At 32.7% G+C, this 17,648-nt stretch overlaps 1 protein-coding gene across 1 annotated transcript in view; it reads left to right on the top strand.

The window, feature by feature from the left end:
• Positions 1 to 17,648, top strand: part of PKD1L1 (polycystin 1 like 1, transient receptor potential channel interacting) — a 158,782-nt gene that overhangs the window by 21,383 nt on the left and 119,751 nt on the right. Inside the window, exons 2-7 of the mRNA XM_074282718.1 lie at positions 561 to 814; positions 1,575 to 1,663; positions 14,255 to 14,601; positions 14,801 to 15,025; positions 16,491 to 16,610; positions 17,169 to 17,337. Coding sequence (XP_074138819.1) covers positions 561 to 814; positions 1,575 to 1,663; positions 14,255 to 14,601; positions 14,801 to 15,025; positions 16,491 to 16,610; positions 17,169 to 17,337 — 1,204 coding nt within the window. The remainder of the gene's footprint in view (positions 1 to 560; positions 815 to 1,574; positions 1,664 to 14,254; positions 14,602 to 14,800; positions 15,026 to 16,490; positions 16,611 to 17,168; positions 17,338 to 17,648) is intronic.

Here is a 17,648-nt window from a genome sequence, read left to right as displayed (position 1 = left end):
AGACTAGAATCAGGAAGACCCTTCTTCCTGATTTTGAAACCGGTCTTATTTATTAGCTGTATGAACCTAGGCAAGTTACTTAACTCTGTTTGCCTGGGTTTCCTCAACTAAAATGGTCTGGAAAAAGAAATGGCAAACAACTTCAGTATTTTTATCAAGAAAACCTTAAGAAGAGTTGGATACTACTGAAACAACTTAACAACAAATCCCCAGTACCTTGGACAACACCCTGGACATAATAGGCAATTAATGTTGAATTATTAGAGAGAATTTGGTATGTTGATAAAAACAATCTAATATCCCAATATAAATATTACTGGTGATTTTAAAAACAATTATTTTTACAACTATTTAAATTTTAGATCTTTAAGGCTTGGAAATGAATAGTCACACTTTCTTTTTCAATTTTCAGTTTCTGTATTATTGGTGACCAGTAAAACAAATTTGATCAGTTTATACATTCTTTGCTTTTCATTAGAATTATCTCAACATTTTAGTTTAAATCTGTATTGTAATTATTTTTATTTTATCTAACAGGCTTATCTTTTCTTTTTTTGAAGGACATCTGTGTATACCTAAAAATTCCATCTGTAATTGGACCTTAGAAAATGATTTACTACTTACTTCTGGGATTCCTATAATAGTCTGCAGATGCTTGGAGATGAGACTACATGTAATTGGTTTGAGAATTTCCAATGTAGCATCCACTGCACCAATTCAGGATGTGTTTAATGTGACACTGGAAAAAGTAGGTATTGGACTTCTTGAACCTGATAATTCATCTCCAGCAGTGCTTATTCTGTTACCATTAAAGGTATGAGTTTATATTCACTTTTCCAACAAAACTGTCTCGCTCTGGGACATAAAACAATTAAATTCTTTGAGCCTCAATTTCCCCATCTGCAAAATACAGGATAGTGACATAGAATACTTTACTCAATTTGAGCTGTGATATGACAAACTGAGATTAAAGGCAGAGCATAACTACTCTCTTACACCTTCCCACTTCTTCCTCCCATATTTCCTGTTGTTAATTAGGCTTGGAATACTGCTGAATAGACAGAGTATATGATGGAAAGGAGATTTCTTGACTTCAAGTCAGTGTCCTGGGCATCTGTGTTTTTTCACACTAGGTCTGACTAGATCTAACGTTTCTGTCTCCTTGTGGCTGTCAAAAACATCTGGTAACCTAAGGTCAATGTTTTATAATATGGCATGTAACACAAATAACTACTCACACATTTCAGCAGTATATATTTATTTCTTCATAAGAGAAATGTCATAGTTTTCATTCCACTATGTTTTTGTTTTAGTTTGGATTTTTTAAAAAAAGTACAAGTATTTGAGACTGCTTTTCTCTTTTAGTTGAAAAGTGAGTCAAAAAATAAAAATAATTAAATAAAGAATTTCTACTTAATATTAAGGACCAGTTTTGCACATGCATGGTTCATACAGATAATAGTTTGTAGTCATAATTAGGATGATATTAGGAAATAGAAGTGATCACTGAAATCATAATTTTGTCCAGCTTGGTTTTTTCAAACTTTTGTCTAATCATCTTGTTTTTTCAACAGCATATTTCAAAAACTGTTAGAAACCTGATTTCAAGTTTCAATGATGAGAAAAAGCAAACTCTTCCAATTTGGGGCAGCAGTAATAATAGGTAATAATAATGATGATTATGATGAAATACATCTTTTAATCCTATGTGTAAAGAAGAAGACTTGTGTAGGGAAAGAGCCCTGATGTAAGAATTAAGAGATGTACATTTTGTTCTTATCTTTGCTATTAATTAACAAGGTGACCTCAGGCAAATCATTTCATCTCTCTGGGCTTCAACCATTTTTTCCCAGTAAAATGACTACAGGTTAGGATAGGGCTGGACTACATGATGTTTAAAGTTCCTTCCAGCTAAGATAAGTAGGTAGTAATATTCTGTGGCATATTCATTTTTATGTATATAATTACATACATCAACAGGAATATCTGTGGGAAATCTTATTTTGATTTGTATTTTGTACTGGACATCCTCCATGAATATGACAAACACAATTGACAAACTGATCTGTCTGTCTGTTTTCTATCTTCCCTCCTCTCCACTTGCTTGATATTTATTTTCGGGGAGTTTCAGGCTATCATTACTTTATTTCTGATTTTGTATACTTTTAACATATGCATCAGGGACACCTTTTTGGAGAAGAGCCTTTTAAGGAAATATTTCATTCTCATAAGTAAGTCAGTCTGTCAGTAAACATATATTAACTACCTACGATGTCCCAGGCACTGTGCTAAGCACCAGGGATACAAAGAATGTCAAAAAGATATTCCCTGTTCTCCAGGAGCTCACAATCTAATGGAGAAGACATTCTACATTTTATATATGTGTGTGTATAGATGTATATATAATATATAAGCACACATATAAAGCTTGCAAAAGCAAGCTATATAAAGGATGTAATTTAAATAATCAGCAGAGAGAAAGCACTGGAATTAATATCAATAAATCTTTGTAGGAGAAAGGATATTAGATTGGACTTGAAGAAAGTCAAGAAAAGTAGGAAGTGAAGATAAACAGGGAGAGTCAGTATTCTTGGAATTGGGAGATGAAATTTCTTGTTCAAGGAATAGCAAAGAGGCCAGTGTCATTGTGTCAAAGTGTGTGTGGGTGTGTGTAAGATAAGGTACAGGAAAACTAGAAAGACAGGTGTTAGGAGATAGGTGAAGTATTTTAAACACCAAACAAAAAATTTTATATATGATCTTTGAGGTAATAGGGAATCTTTGGAGTTTATTGATAAATAGGACTTTGAAAGAAATGTTTTAAGTAGGTAACAGACAACAACCCTGATGAAATCCTTATAGTCTCTGTATCTTTTAGTCAATTATATGACAATATGACCTACTATAGTCATGAAAACTTGCATGTTATCCTATACCTATATAGAATATTTACATAAGGATTCCAGAGAGACAGAAAAGTAGGTATATTTGGGTCTCTACACACATTTTAATTGCCTTTTTTTCAATAATGATGATGATGATAATAATGTCCATGATTTTCCCCCAAACATTTAATAATTTACTTTTTTGAGAAACCATCCCTCAAAAGTCTCAAATTTTTGTTGGCTCAAGCATTGACTTACTCTATTTATACTTGGTTCAACCCAAGTATTTTTTTTTTTTGATTAAAAAAGTGTCATTTCTATTTCCTCATGCAGGATACCAGGAACTATAATTTCAGAATCCACATGTGAATGTTCTAATATCTTTAAAGGATGAAAGAATTATATAAAATTTGATGGATCTTTTAATTTGGGGGTATAACATTGACTTTCAATTTTATTCTTAAATTCACTCAAGATAATCTGGATTAATTGTTTCAAGTTCTGTCCTCTGTGGCTAAGCAGAACAAATCTAATCCTTTTTCCAAATAAAATTCCATTAAATACTTGAAGATATATATATTATGTACCTCCTAACTTTTTTTTTTCTAACAGATCCACAGATACTTCAACCAATCTTCACATGGCATAATTTTAAAGTCTTCCATATCCTGATTGTCTTGCCCTGGATAGGTTTCAGGATAAATTAATGTCCTTCTTAAAATGTGTTATCCAGAAGTGGATGGAGAGCAGGGGTACTACCATCTCTCTAGATGTAATTTGGTGTTGCATATAGAGTGCCAAATTAAAAGTAAGAGTACTGGATTCAAATCCTGCCTTTAACAACTACTTGTTAAGTGAATCCTGGGTAAGCCATTTCATTTCTCTGATCCTACTTTTTAAAATTGTTCATGTTTTTATTATTTTTGTTTTTCAAAATACATTCAAAGATAGTTTTCAACATTCACCCTTGCAAAACCTTGTGTTCCAAATTTTTCTCCCTCCCTTCCCACCTCTTCTTCCCCTAGACAGCAAGTAATACAATATATGTTAAACATGTGCAGTTCTTCTAAACATATTTCCACAATTTTCATGCTACACAAAGAAAATCAGATCAAAGGGAAAAATGAGAAAGAAAAAAAAAGCAAGCAACAACAAGAAAAATAAAAATACCATATTGTGATCCACATTCAGTCCCCATAGTTTTCTCTCTAGATGCTCTCTCCATCACAAATATATTAGAATTGGCCTGAATCACATTGTTGAAAAGAGCCAAGTTCATCTCAGTTGATCATCACATAAACTTGTTCTTACTGTATATAATGAAGTGTTCACTTCACTTAGTATCAGTTCATGTAAATCTCTTCAAGCTTTTCTAAAATCATCTTGTTGAGTGTTTCTTATAAAACAATAATATCCCATTACATTCTTATGTCATAACCTATTCAGCCGTTCTCTAACTGATGGGTATCCGCTCAGTTTCCAGTTCCTTGCCAATACAAAAAGGGCTGCCACAAAGATTTTTTGCACATGTGGGTCCTTTCTCTTTTTTATATATCTTTTGTTACAGACCCAGTAGAGATCTACTGAGATCAGAGTATTCATAGCTTTATAGCTCTTTGGACATAATTCCAAATTGCTCTCCAAAATGGTTGATTAGTTCATAATTCCACCACAATGTATTTAGTGTTCCAGTTTTCTCACTTCCCCTCCAACATTTATCATTATCTTTTCCTGTCATCTTAACCAATATCAGAGGTGTGAAATGTCACTTTACTGTAGTATTAATTTGCATTTCTCTAATCAAGAATGATTTAGAGATTTTTTTTTAAATGACTGGAAATCTAGCCTTACTTTTTTATCTTTAAAAATGGAAATAATGATGTCTGTAGGACCCACTTTATAAGGCTAGAGAAAAGTGAAAATGAGATAATGCATGTAAATCAGCTTGTTAATTTTAAAGCACCTTAAAAGTTCTTGTTATGATTATCATCTCCATTTTTCCAGATAATTTCCACAAAAATATCTGCCTTAATGGAAAGGCAGATAGCTAGTTACCCAGTATATGATCTCCACATATACCACCAGGGGGCAGTTGGAGCTCAGCTCCCAGATCCCTTTTAGTATGTTTTGCCCATGGTGTAGAGGCTCTATTTATATTTCTTTCAGGTCTTAGATCTGAATGAATCAACCTAGATTCTTTCTCATCTCATTTAATCTATGGTGAAAGATTTAACTGTAATTTATTAAATTTATTAAATATTATCAGTGGTTATTCATTAACAAATTTATTAAAATGACTTAGTCTCAATCCCATATTCTTATTTTTGTGTGTAACATAAGGACCACATGTTTACATTGTAGATTATATTACATTCATTGAATGAAAATAAAAACTACAACACTAAATGTCCCAAATGGTTACCCACTCTCTTCTGGAGAGGAAATTGAGTGTTAAAATGAATAAAATGCTAGACTTGTAGTCAGAAACTTCTGGGTGTTTATTTTGCCCCAGACATTTACTAGCTGTATGACTCTGGGGAAGTCATTTAATCTCTCTGAGCCTGAGTTTCCTTATCTATAAAAAGGAGGGGGTTGTATTCAATGATCTCTGATGCCCCCTTCAGTCTAAATCTGTGGTCTTATGATCTTCTAAATCTAAAATCTTAACTTCTTGATGGATATGGACACTCATGTTAAGACATAGTTTCTCAAATTTATTTTCATAGATGTGGCCTAAATAAATTTATAAAGGGAGGTCATCAGCCTTGTCCCAGTCTCAAAGGTATTGAGAAGAAAAAGGAAAAAGTCTCATTGTAAAGTAAAGAGATCCCCTACCTTTAGTCCTAAGGGACAAAAAATGATTTCTTGCCAATAAATAAGCAATACCTGGAATCTGATGGTAACTAGGAGCATCTCTCCAACATCCCCAACATCAATATGAGCCAAAATTAGACTAAGTTCAGGGACCCTATGAAGTTGAGCTATAATTATATCTTTTAGCGCGTTTTCCCCATCGTGCCTTTATAACAGTTTAAATGCAGTCAGTTCACACCTAAAGATACCTAAAAGCAAGAAAAGGGGAAGATGGGAACAAAGAACTATGGCATCTTTCTTAAAATTTTACCACAGTTTTGTATACTATTGTAATGCCCTCACTTGATTATTTATTTATAAAGTGCAGCTTTCCCATGTTTACTTCTGTTTCATTGTTACCTAACAAAAACAAAGGAGAAAACACCTGCATCTTGCCACAACCAAGTATTGTGCAGAAAAGAAAAAGAGAGAAAAAGAGAAGAGAGACTTGTAGAATTTAAATAATTTGTTCATGGACCCATAGCTATTAAGTATCAAAGACAGAATTTAAACCAAGAATTTCTCGTTTTTATATATTAATTTTATAATTATAATTTTTTGACAGTACATATGCATGAGTAATTTTTTTTATAACATTATCACTTGTATTCATTTTTCCAAATTTTCCCCTCCCTCCCTCTACTCCCTCCCCTAGATGACAGGCAATCCCATACATATTAAATGTGTTACAGTATAACCTAGATATGTGTGTAAATCCAATTTTCTTGTGGCACGGTAAGAATTGGATTCTGAAGGTATAAGTAACCTGGGTAGAAAGACAGTAGTGCAAACAGTTTACATTCACTTCCCAGTGTTCCTTCTCTGAGTGTAGTTGTTTCTGTCCATCATTGATCAACTGGAAGTGAATTAGCTCTTCTCTATGTTGAAGATATCCACTTAAATCAGAATATATCTTCATATAGTATTGTTGTTGAAGTGTACAGTGATCTCCTAGTTCTGCTCATTTCACTCAGCAACAGTTGATTTAAGTCTCTCCAAGCCTCTCTGTATTCATCCTGTTGGTCATTTCTTACAGAGCAATAATATTCCATAATGTTCATGTACCATAATTTACCCAACTATTCTCCAATTGATGGACATCCATTCATCTTCCAGTTTCTAGCCACTACAAAAAGGGCTGCCACAAACATTTTGGCACATACAGGTCCCTTTCCCTTCTTTAGTATTTCTTTGGGATATAAGCCCAGGAGTAGCACTGCTGGATCAAAGGGTATGGACAGTTTGATAACTTTTGGGGCATGGTTCCAAATTGCTCTCCAGAATGGCTGGATTCTTTCACAACTCCACTAACAATGCATTAGTGTCCCAGTTTTCCCACATCCCCTCCAACATTCATCATTATTTGTTCCTGTCATCTTAGCCAATCTGACAGGTGTGTAGTGGTATCTCAGAGTTGTCTTAATATGTATTTCTCTGATCAGTAGTGATTTGAAACACTCTTTCATATGAGTGGATATAGTTTCAATTTCATCATCTGAAAATTTTCTGTTCATATCCTTTGACCATTTATCAATTGGAGAATGGTTTGATTTCTTATAAATTAGGGTCCGTTCTCTATATATTTTGGAAATGAGGCCTTTATCAGACCCTTTAACTGTAAAAATATTTTCCCAATTTGTTACTTCCCTTCTAATCTTGTTTGCATTAGTTTTGTTTGTACAAAAGCTTTTTAATTTGATGTAATCAAAATCTTCTATTTTGTGATCAATAATAATCTCTAATTCTCCTCTGGTCATAAATTCCTTCCTCCTCCACAGGTCTGAGAGGTAGACTATTGTCTGTTCTTCTAGTCTATTTATGATCTCATTCTTTATGCCTAAATCATGGACCCATTTTGATCTTATCTTGGTATATGGTGGTAAGTGTGGGTCCATATCTAATTTCTGCCATACTAATTTCCAGTTTTCCCAACAGTTTTTTCAAATAATGAATTCTTATCCCAAATGTTGGTATCTTTGGGTTTGTCAAACACTAGATTGCTATAGTTGTACCCTATTTGGGCCTGTGTACTTTATCTTAGTCAATACCAAATGGTTTTGGTGACTGCAGCTTTATAATATAGCTTTAGATCAGGTATAGCTAGACCACCTTCATCTGACTTTTTTTTTCATTAATTCCCTTGAAATTCTCAAGCTTTTATTCTTCCATATGAATTTTGCTGTTATTTTTTCTAGGTCATTAAAATAGTTTCTTGGAAGTCTGATTATAAACCAAGAATTTCTGACCTCCACTACTCCATGTTATAGATATAGTCTATTTTGAAAAATAGTAAATACTGCCATAACTATTCTCATTCTCAATGCTTAGAATTTATTGTGTATTTTGCAGATGCTTTGGAGTTTACATTATTAAAAAAAAGAGGCAAACTCAAACTCCAAAGAATGTTCTATTTTCAGAAATGAATTAATTTCTTTTTAGTTTCATTGTAAATAGAAATGTCATCTGCATGACTGTCATCTGAGAATCTTAAAGTTAGATATAAATTCACTTTGCTTTTTAATTTCATGTTATTGTTAATTGTAGTCATGCATGCATTGACATCTATAAATCTAATATATCTCTAAACAATAACATCAAAGCTTAGGCTTTTTCATTTAAGACTCATTTAGCAATCTAAACATATATAGTTCAAATACACTTCTCATTTTATGTAGGTAAAGCAACACCTGTTTCTTTGTTGTTCATTTTGCAATTATGTCCCTTATTCTACCACTGTAGAACTGTATTCCCTATTCTATCAATTTTTAAGAGCCTAATAGATGTGTTAATCACCATTGTCTTTGTGAGTTGTTTTAAATAATGCGGTTAGTGTCAAAATCCTTTTCAGCCAATTGATGTATTATTTGAACAGAACCACAAGTATAGCAGAAAAATACAAAATTACAGGTGAAGATTAGACAACTGTCAATCATAAGATATTATTGAATAGAGAGCAGTGGTCTTCTTTAGTTTGGTCCATTAGAATGAAAGCAAAGACTGAGCCTCAGTTCATTGTTTTTATCTTGCCCAAAGCCCAGTAGATGCGTAGTGAATATTTTCTCAATTGATTTAGCCCACATTTTCTAAATTTTGCTCTCAGCCATCATGTTATAAGAATATCCCTAGATATTCTTCAGTTCTGGTTTCTTAGATAGTGCTGGGTACCTTTTAAATTCTTTTAACTTGTTAAATTAAAATGGTAGAAAAATCCATCCTCAATAGGCTTTTTCATGGTTCACTTTTTCCACTTATTCCACTCACCCCTAGAATGGAATGACATCTTACTGAGGGCAGCCCAAGAGGAGGAAATACTTCTGTAATTGTACCAGGAGGGGGCCAACAAATTATCCTAAGGTCATGGAAGCACTGAAGAATTTCCCTCTGCGTTTTCTTCAGCCCAACTTTGAAATTCAGCTGATTTCTAGGTTTTGAAAGGCTTTCAGTGTTAAACAGAGGATTTGGAATTTGTTCCTAGATTTAATAGGGAGTCACTGGAGTTTATTGAGCAGGAATGTGACATGGTGAGACTGGAATATTTGGAAAATCACTTTGGCAACTCTATGGAGGATGAAATGGAATAGGAAGAGATTTGATGCAGATAGGCTAATTAGGACATATTTTCCTGCAATAATACAGGTAAAAGATGATTAGAGCCTGACATGAACTAGAGTGAGATTAGAGAAAATGAAACAGATTTGAGAGTTGTTATTGAGGAAGTAGTGTGGATAAGACTTGGAAACTGATTGTATGTATTGGTAGCAGAGAATAATTTTTGTTTGGTTTATTAAACAAAATAATAACACATATAGTATTTTAAAGTTTGCTAACACTTTATATACATTTTCCCACTTGATCCTGGCAATGACATTATTAGGTAAATGTTATTAATTTTTTCATTGGAAGATGAGGACTCCGAGAAATCAGATTATTTGATCAGTCACACAGTTATTAAAGATCCAAGAAAAGATTCCAACTTGGATTTCCTAACTTCAAATTTAATACTCTATCCAGTATGCCAGGGCTTCTTAGTTTTTTACATTTGTGACCCTTTTTGTCTGAGTTTTTTACATGACCCTGAATATGTAAGTATATAAAATGGTATGCAAATCAAACATTTACTGATAATAAATCATAACTTCATGACCCCCATATTCAGTTATGAGACCTCATATAGGGTCATGAACAGCAATTTAAGAAGCTTGGCATTAAGCCATGCTGCTTATTTTCATGGAAGAACTTGTTAATATGGTAATAAGCTAGAAAAATTGGTTCTTTTGCATATGTTACATTAAGGCTATGGTACCATAATAAGTACCCATTCTATTCAGCATTATCTATGTAGACCATATTAAAATGAACTATCAACATTGATAGCATAGTGGGGTGGAAATAGGGCTATACTTGGAATAAAGAAAGATTAAATGGGAAAAGTTCAAATCTTAATTCTGGCAATTAGCTGTATGATCCTAAATTTCCACATCTATAAAATAAGTGGATTGAACTAGATGACCTTCTAGTCTCTTCCAACTTTAATTCATTGAATTCTTGTTCCTATAAAACTCTTTCAGTCTCAGTTTCTTCATTTGTAAAATATGCACAATAGTGCTGTAATGCCTAACTCACAGGAGTGGGGGACTATCAAACAAGATAAAGTTTGTGGAACTCTATAAACCTTAAAGCTCTAAATAAGCATCAATTAGTACTAACTTTCCAGAATGTTCCTCCTCCTGGGCAGTGTTTGAAAATGCCCCAAATAACTCTTTCCAAAGTTAACACATGGGAGAATTAATTCTACACTCCTATTATATGTTAGAACAGAATTATTTATAACCAGATGTGTAATCAATTTAGTCATTCTATCAACATACAATCCAGTGGAATTCATTTCCAATTCTGGTACTCACTCTGAATCAAAGGGAATGTAACTAGAAACTCTCATTATGAACAAATGGCACCACAGGAGCAAATGCAGAATGGCAATTAGCTTATTTTACTCAATTATCAGAATCAATATCTGTCTTGGGCATGGATTTCAGTAAACTTTGTTAAATAGTCTCTATCCTATCTATAAATTTGTCATTAAGATACACAGATTCCTGGTTGCAGCCTCATCTTCCTTGGCTCCTAAGTACATTACATTTAGCATTGTCAGAATACCCAGGGTATCAGAGCCTAGGACTAGTATTTCAATGAGAGTTCGAGAACTCCCCAGAGACAAGGTATTAAACTAGTCATTTGATGCTCCCCAAATGAAGGGTTTGTCATTGGGAGTTTAGTATTCTGTATATTCTTGGATTTTTTTTCTTAATTGTTAAAAGCCCACATCAACCTTATTTTATAATTTAGAATACTTGGAACCAATAATAACACCAGTTTAACTTACCAGTAGACTGATAAGGAAAACAAATCTATTTATTTGTCAGAGTTTGACATTATACGCATTCAGCTGTATTCTGACATAATGTTTTCCAGGAGGAATCTGGGAGACTATCTAACCCAAAAGCATTTGTCTGCTAATATTTTATTATCCTTATCCATTCTGAGCATTCACGAATATGGACTGCAGTAAATAACAAAACTTGACCAGAGTGGAAGAAATTTTGCTTTGCATTTTTGATATATTTGATCTTAAAGGAGCTCATATTTTAAATGGTTAGCCTTTGATTACAATGGAAAGTTTACAATTTAGTTTTCATTTGAAGTAATAGGCCATGTAATCAAGTAATATGAACATATGATAGTCATCTCACCAGGAAGCAATTAAAATAAATCCATTCTCTTTAAGCTAATACTGAAGATTAGAATTCCAATCAACCTAAGGAAAGAAAACTAATTCAGTAACCATCTGCCAGTAGGATGGCAAGTTTTGGATATCCTATTTTCTATGTCACTTAGATTTCATGGAACACCATTTGGCACCATGTTTCCATGAGAGCTTATCCTCACCAAAGCTATTTCATAATTTTGAATTTGAGCTCTTCCTTTTAAGTTGTTTTTCTCTCATTTCAGCCTTAAAGTTCTTTGTAAAAGCACCCTATAACTCAACAACAGTGGATTCTAGATCAGTTAATACACTGCCACCATCAATGTAATTATTGTTGAGGAGCAGGAACTTAGAATTTACTCCACCTTAACCTTGTTCTCACATGGGTCAGTAAGACTAAGAAGCTTATTTAGACATCTGAAGTTGTGAAAATTATTGTATCATTTCTATGGGGGATTTCATGTTTCTTATGATGTTGGATCATTTCCAGAATTAAGGATCTTTGGAGGCAGAGCACATTTTTGGAGTCATTTGCATTTTTTGTCATGGTAAGCAGAAATTCCTTTAATAAAAGTTGCCTTTGCCAAGGTGGTACTTGCAGATGAATAAATCATATGAGAACTTTAGGCCCCAAAGCATTTTCATTTGTATTTAAGTTTGGAAGACACTTCTGAAGCTTTCCCTATTAAATCATCATTTATTATTTTTTTCCTCAATGGTATTTTATTTTTCAAATACATGTAAAATGGTTTTTTAACATTCATTTTTGTAAGATTTTATGTTCCGAATTTTTTCTCCCTCCCTGCCTTACCTCTCCCTTCCCCAAAACATCAAGCAATCTCATATGAGTTATATGGGTATTTTTTGTACAATCATCATGTAAATTTGTCATGTGCAAGAAAAATCTGAATAAAAGGGAAAAATATATGAAAAAAAGCAAATAAATAAATAAAAAGGGTCAAAATGTTATGCTAAGAACCACATTCAGCTTCCATAATTCTTTCCGTCCTAAGTCTGTTGGAATTGTCTTGGATCACCACATTGCTGAGCAGAGCTAAATCTATCATAGTTGATTATCACATAATCTCACTATTACTATGTACAATATTCTCTTGCTTCTATTCACTTCATTCAGCAACAGTTCATCTAAATCCTTCCAGGCTTTTCTAAAATCAGTCTGCTTATAATGTCTTATAGAATAATAATATTCCATTACATTCATGTATCATAACTTATCCAGCCATTCCCCAATTGATGGTATCAACTCAATTTCTAATTCCTAGCCACTACAACAAGAGCTGCTACAAATATTTTTGCACATGTAGATCCTTTTCCCTCTTTTGGGATATTTTTGGGATACAGATCCACTAGTGAGGCTACTGAATCAAAGGATGTGCAGTTGTTTTTTTGTTTTGTTTTGTTTTGTTTTGTTTTTGCTGAGGCTATTGGGGTTTAAGTGACTTGCCCAGGTCACACAGGTTGGAAGTGTTAAGTGTCTGAGGTCAGATCTGAACTCAAGTCCTCCTGACTTCAGGGCTGCTTCTCTGCTCTATCTACTGCATGAGCTAGCTGCTCTCAGGATATGTAGTTTTATAGCTCTTTGGGCATAGTTATAAATTGCTCTCTAGAATAGCAGATCATTTCACAACTTAACCAATTGACAATATGTACTTATAGCCAATGTTTCATTTCATTCTAATTATAACTAGCATTTACATACAGTTTCAAGTTTTTGAAGTACTATATATGTATATTATACATACATGTATATATATATATATATTCTCATTATAATAACTCTGTGTAGTATCCTCATTTTACAGATGATGAAATTGAAGTTGAGAGGTAAAATGATTTGCACAGTTGCCCACAGCTAATAAGTGTTTGAGACAGGATTTGGACTCTAAGTTCAAACCTATAACCTTAGTACCATCTATCTTCTCATTATAATATGAGGTAGGGCAGCTAAGTATTTTGTGTAGTAGAAAGAAGAGTCTGCTTATAAAATTTTTTCATATCCTTTAAAATAGCTTTGTTTTAACCATGTTAATGGAAACCAAAAAATCTTTTGAGGAAGATAATAAGTCAGTGGCTCCCTGTAGACAAAGCCCTTAATTTCCTGTTATTCACATTGTAAGAATATAGTCAGTGTCAAGCATTACTCTCAAGAAAAGTTGAATTTCCATTTTCAATATAGATTTGACTCAATAACTATCTCATTATTGATCATTATTTCCAAATTTTTCTGTAATGTTTTTGGTTGTGGAGAATTTTTCAGTGCTTAAAATAATATGATAATTATGTTTACACTTCAATATTTCATCAGCATGAACACTCTCTCTATCAGCTTCTATCACAATACTTTCATGCCTTAGGAGATGATCTTAGTGAATTGCTGAGGCTGAAAAACAACACATTATTGTGTGGCTAATGTTCTGGTAATGAGTTGCTTGAATTAGGCAGCTGGTCTTTGGAAACCAGATATCTAGGGTAACACTGGAACTATCCTCACAACTCTTCTTGCTTGATAGGGTCTGCCAGAGTTAGTTAAGTTCCGCTGCCATAATCATCTCCAGATCAGAATCAAGTCTGGGGTTGGAATTTATGGAAAGTGTGTAATTATTTAAGTTATTAATGAAAAATATATGTGTCTTATATGTTTTATAGGCATATAAAACATGTTATAAAGAAATGTTTTACCTAGTGATGAGAAATTGTATTTTTTCCTTTCTTTTTCTTTTTTTTTCTATAGGTCTATCAACATTACATTTAATATTCCTGGAATATGTGATCTCTCTGTGTCAGTGTTCAATCCCCACAACCATATTCTCTTCATTCAATGTCTTGCTGGGCGCATCAGAATAGGAGGTTCGCATATTGATGGGAAGTCTGCTTTTCCACTTAAGAAGAACCAAACTAGCCTTAGGTTGCCTGAGAACAATAAACTCTCTTCCCAGGATCTGGGATTTGGTGTTCATACTTCTTCAGACAATATCACTTCTCTAGTGTTTGATTTTGGGGATGGTACAGTAGTTGAAGTCGGTATCCAAGACGGATCTGATGAAATAGAAATCATAGCTTATCACCAATATAGAAAAGGTATAATGCAACTTTATAACTATTAGAAATTATTCTGTGCATGGAATTTTATTATAGATTTTTATATTTATTAATATCTAATAATGATACTATAAAATAATTTCATCAGTATTTACATGTACATTTTGAAATTATGCTTATATTTTAATATTTACTTGATATTTAATAAAATATATCTAATATTATTATTTTTCCTCAGAGGGCACATATATGATCAAAGTGATTGTTTTCAATGAGTTTCATGGAAATGAAAAGGAATTAGGACCATATTATGCAGAAATATCTCAAGAAGATTTGAGGGTATTCATGAATTCTAGTAGTGTCCATAAGGATGAAGTTCTACTTTTTGCTAGCTCCTTACAAAATACAACAACTGGAAAATATACAAGAATCATGAGTGATTATACCATCTCTATGAATAAAGGCAAGTACCTCATTTTATTTTAATCTATATCATTCAAATTTCTAACATAAATGGGATTTCTTTTCACAGATGTAGGTTATTACCTCCATAGGTATCTCCCTATTTGAAGTTCATTATGGCATTTATTCTTAGCCTATTCACCTTATATTTTCAGAATTCATTATCTATAGAGTCAGAGATAGAACAATCATAAGATATAGAAATGGAAGGAACTTAGAGATCCTTTAGTTCAAAACCTTTTCCTAGATGAAGAAACAGAGATAGGGAAAACTGAAGGGCATTGCCCAGGATTATACTTGAAGTAGTGTAGCCAAAATCTGAACCAGGATTTTGACAGCAAATCAGTACCTTTTCATTAAGTGCTTTTTAGAATTTATCTTGTCTATCTGAAAATTAATATTTGTGGTATTTGGAAAGTGGTAGGAGGTGTGTTTTTTAAAGATCATAACAACCTAGAAAAAATGTTTTCAAACTAATTGGTTATCACTATTTTACTAACTTCTTTAGCTTCTGAATAATATAATTATATTAAAATTAAAACTATTATCCCCATACCAAAATTTAACTCTTGTTCAAAATTAAAAGAGAGAAACCTAAATATTGTTTTGTTATTGAATGACTACCTCATTATTAGGGCAGCTAGGTGACACAGTGGATATAGCACAGGGACCTGGAATCAGGAAGATTTGAGTTCAAATGTGGCCTCAGACATTTAATTGGCTGTTTGATCCAGGACAAATCACTTAACCCTGTTTGCCTCAGTTTCCTCATCTGTAAAATGAACTGGAGAAAGAAAAGGCAAACTACTCCAAAATCCTTTTTAGGAAAATTTCAAATGAGGTCACAAAGAGCTAGTTTGCCACCAATATTTAATAGCTACATGACCATGGATAAGACACAATCTTTCTGGACCTCAGGCAAAGCTCTAAAATAAAATTATAGAAATTGGTGAGTTCTCATACAGATGAAGTCACAGATCCTAGGTAAATTTACATACTATTTTATGACCATTATATTAACATGATTGTGGGTTTGTTTTTGTTTTTTTTAGGAAGACAAAAAAAAGACAGAATTAAAAGTGATTCAATAATCATTATAAAAAAAAGAATGTGTGATATGGTATATAGTAGTAAGAATTTTAAAACTAAGGTATTAGAACTAGTGACACTTTTAAAGTCATTTTCATCATTAACCAACATTAATTGTGATTAAAAGGAAAAATGTTGCCTCAGATGCTAAGAAGTTTAAAGAAAATTTGATTAAGAGAAAATTTGTGGCTAAGAAAATTCAGACTTCTGTTCCTGAATTTCTGCACATTTCATGTTTCTTTTTGGATTTTTTTTCTGTTAGAGGAGTCAAGTGGAGAAGTATTAAGTCTTTCATAAGGCGTTCTCTAGAAAATTGAGGCTGTAATTATGTTTTCTTTTATATAATATGTGGCATTTTATTTTTTTTTCATATTTAGGACCCATTGTTATACATAAATTTTCATCTATTTCTTCATATAATGTGTTCCTAATGGTTCCAAACAGAGCAAATAGCTGTCAAGATTGGACCAATGTGAATGTTCAGTATCAAATGCAAGGTGAGTGATTCAAGCAATCCTGTCTTTCACACAATCTTTTTCAGCTAATTTACTCAAACAGTGCATTTCTTTAAGTTTGTTGCCTTTGTAGAGGCTCCTCTTCTTTTGATTTTTTTCTTTATTTTCAGAGCCTAGCACAGTGCCATGCATGTATTAGGTGATTAAAATCCATCTTTATTGAATTGATTTGGGAATCTAAATATAAGAACCTAAACATATATTACAGGTTTTGCAGAATAATTAACACTTTTCTTTAAGCTTTCTTCAAATGAGAGGACTTTGATAAAAAAAAAAAAGGATTGGCTATGTCATTTGTTGTTTATGATTGTGATGTATGTTTGACTCAATCAAGAGACATAATATTATTGTCTATACATTGTTGTCTTTTTTCATATATTATTAATTACATACATTGTTTATTTTCTTATACTTACATCTTCAGTTTGTCATTCAAGTATGTTTTAAAAAATTGGTAATAGCAATTGCTGAGCTAATTCATTTATATTTTTGTTCCTCTTTCCCTCCAAATATTTGTAACACTAATTCTTTTTCTTATAGCTGTTTCCATCTTTACAAATGGCACAGTATTTGCCAGTGATTCTGAGGTCACATTTTTTGTTCATACAAATGAAACAAGTCCTCTAGAGTTTGTTTGGCATTTTGGAGATGGCTCATGGACAAGAACAAGTTCAAGAAGTGTTAAAAAAAGATACAGTGTTCCCAAGAAGTATGTAAAATTGGTAATAAGAGGTTTCAACATTGTAGACATTTTTAGTTTGTAATGTATCAAAGTAATTTTATTCAATACGAGATTATTTGGATTGTTATGATGGTGTTAACTATATTTCAGTTCCTCAATGGTTATGGCCTTAGTGATGTGACAACACGTCCATACCTTCTCATCAGGGGTAATTCTTGTCTATGTTCCCCAATAGATCCTCCATCAAAGATTTTCCTAATACTCTGGGTCTTATAACATTCTCAGAGAATCAGTATAGTAGTTGAGGCATCCTTCTATTATCCTCTATTTCTTACTGT

This window comes from Sminthopsis crassicaudata, chromosome 1 (genome assembly GCF_048593235.1).
Source record: "Sminthopsis crassicaudata isolate SCR6 chromosome 1, ASM4859323v1, whole genome shotgun sequence".
Lineage (NCBI taxonomy): Eukaryota > Metazoa > Chordata > Mammalia > Dasyuromorphia > Dasyuridae > Sminthopsis > Sminthopsis crassicaudata.
This window is presented reverse-complemented; position numbering and strand designations above follow the sequence as displayed.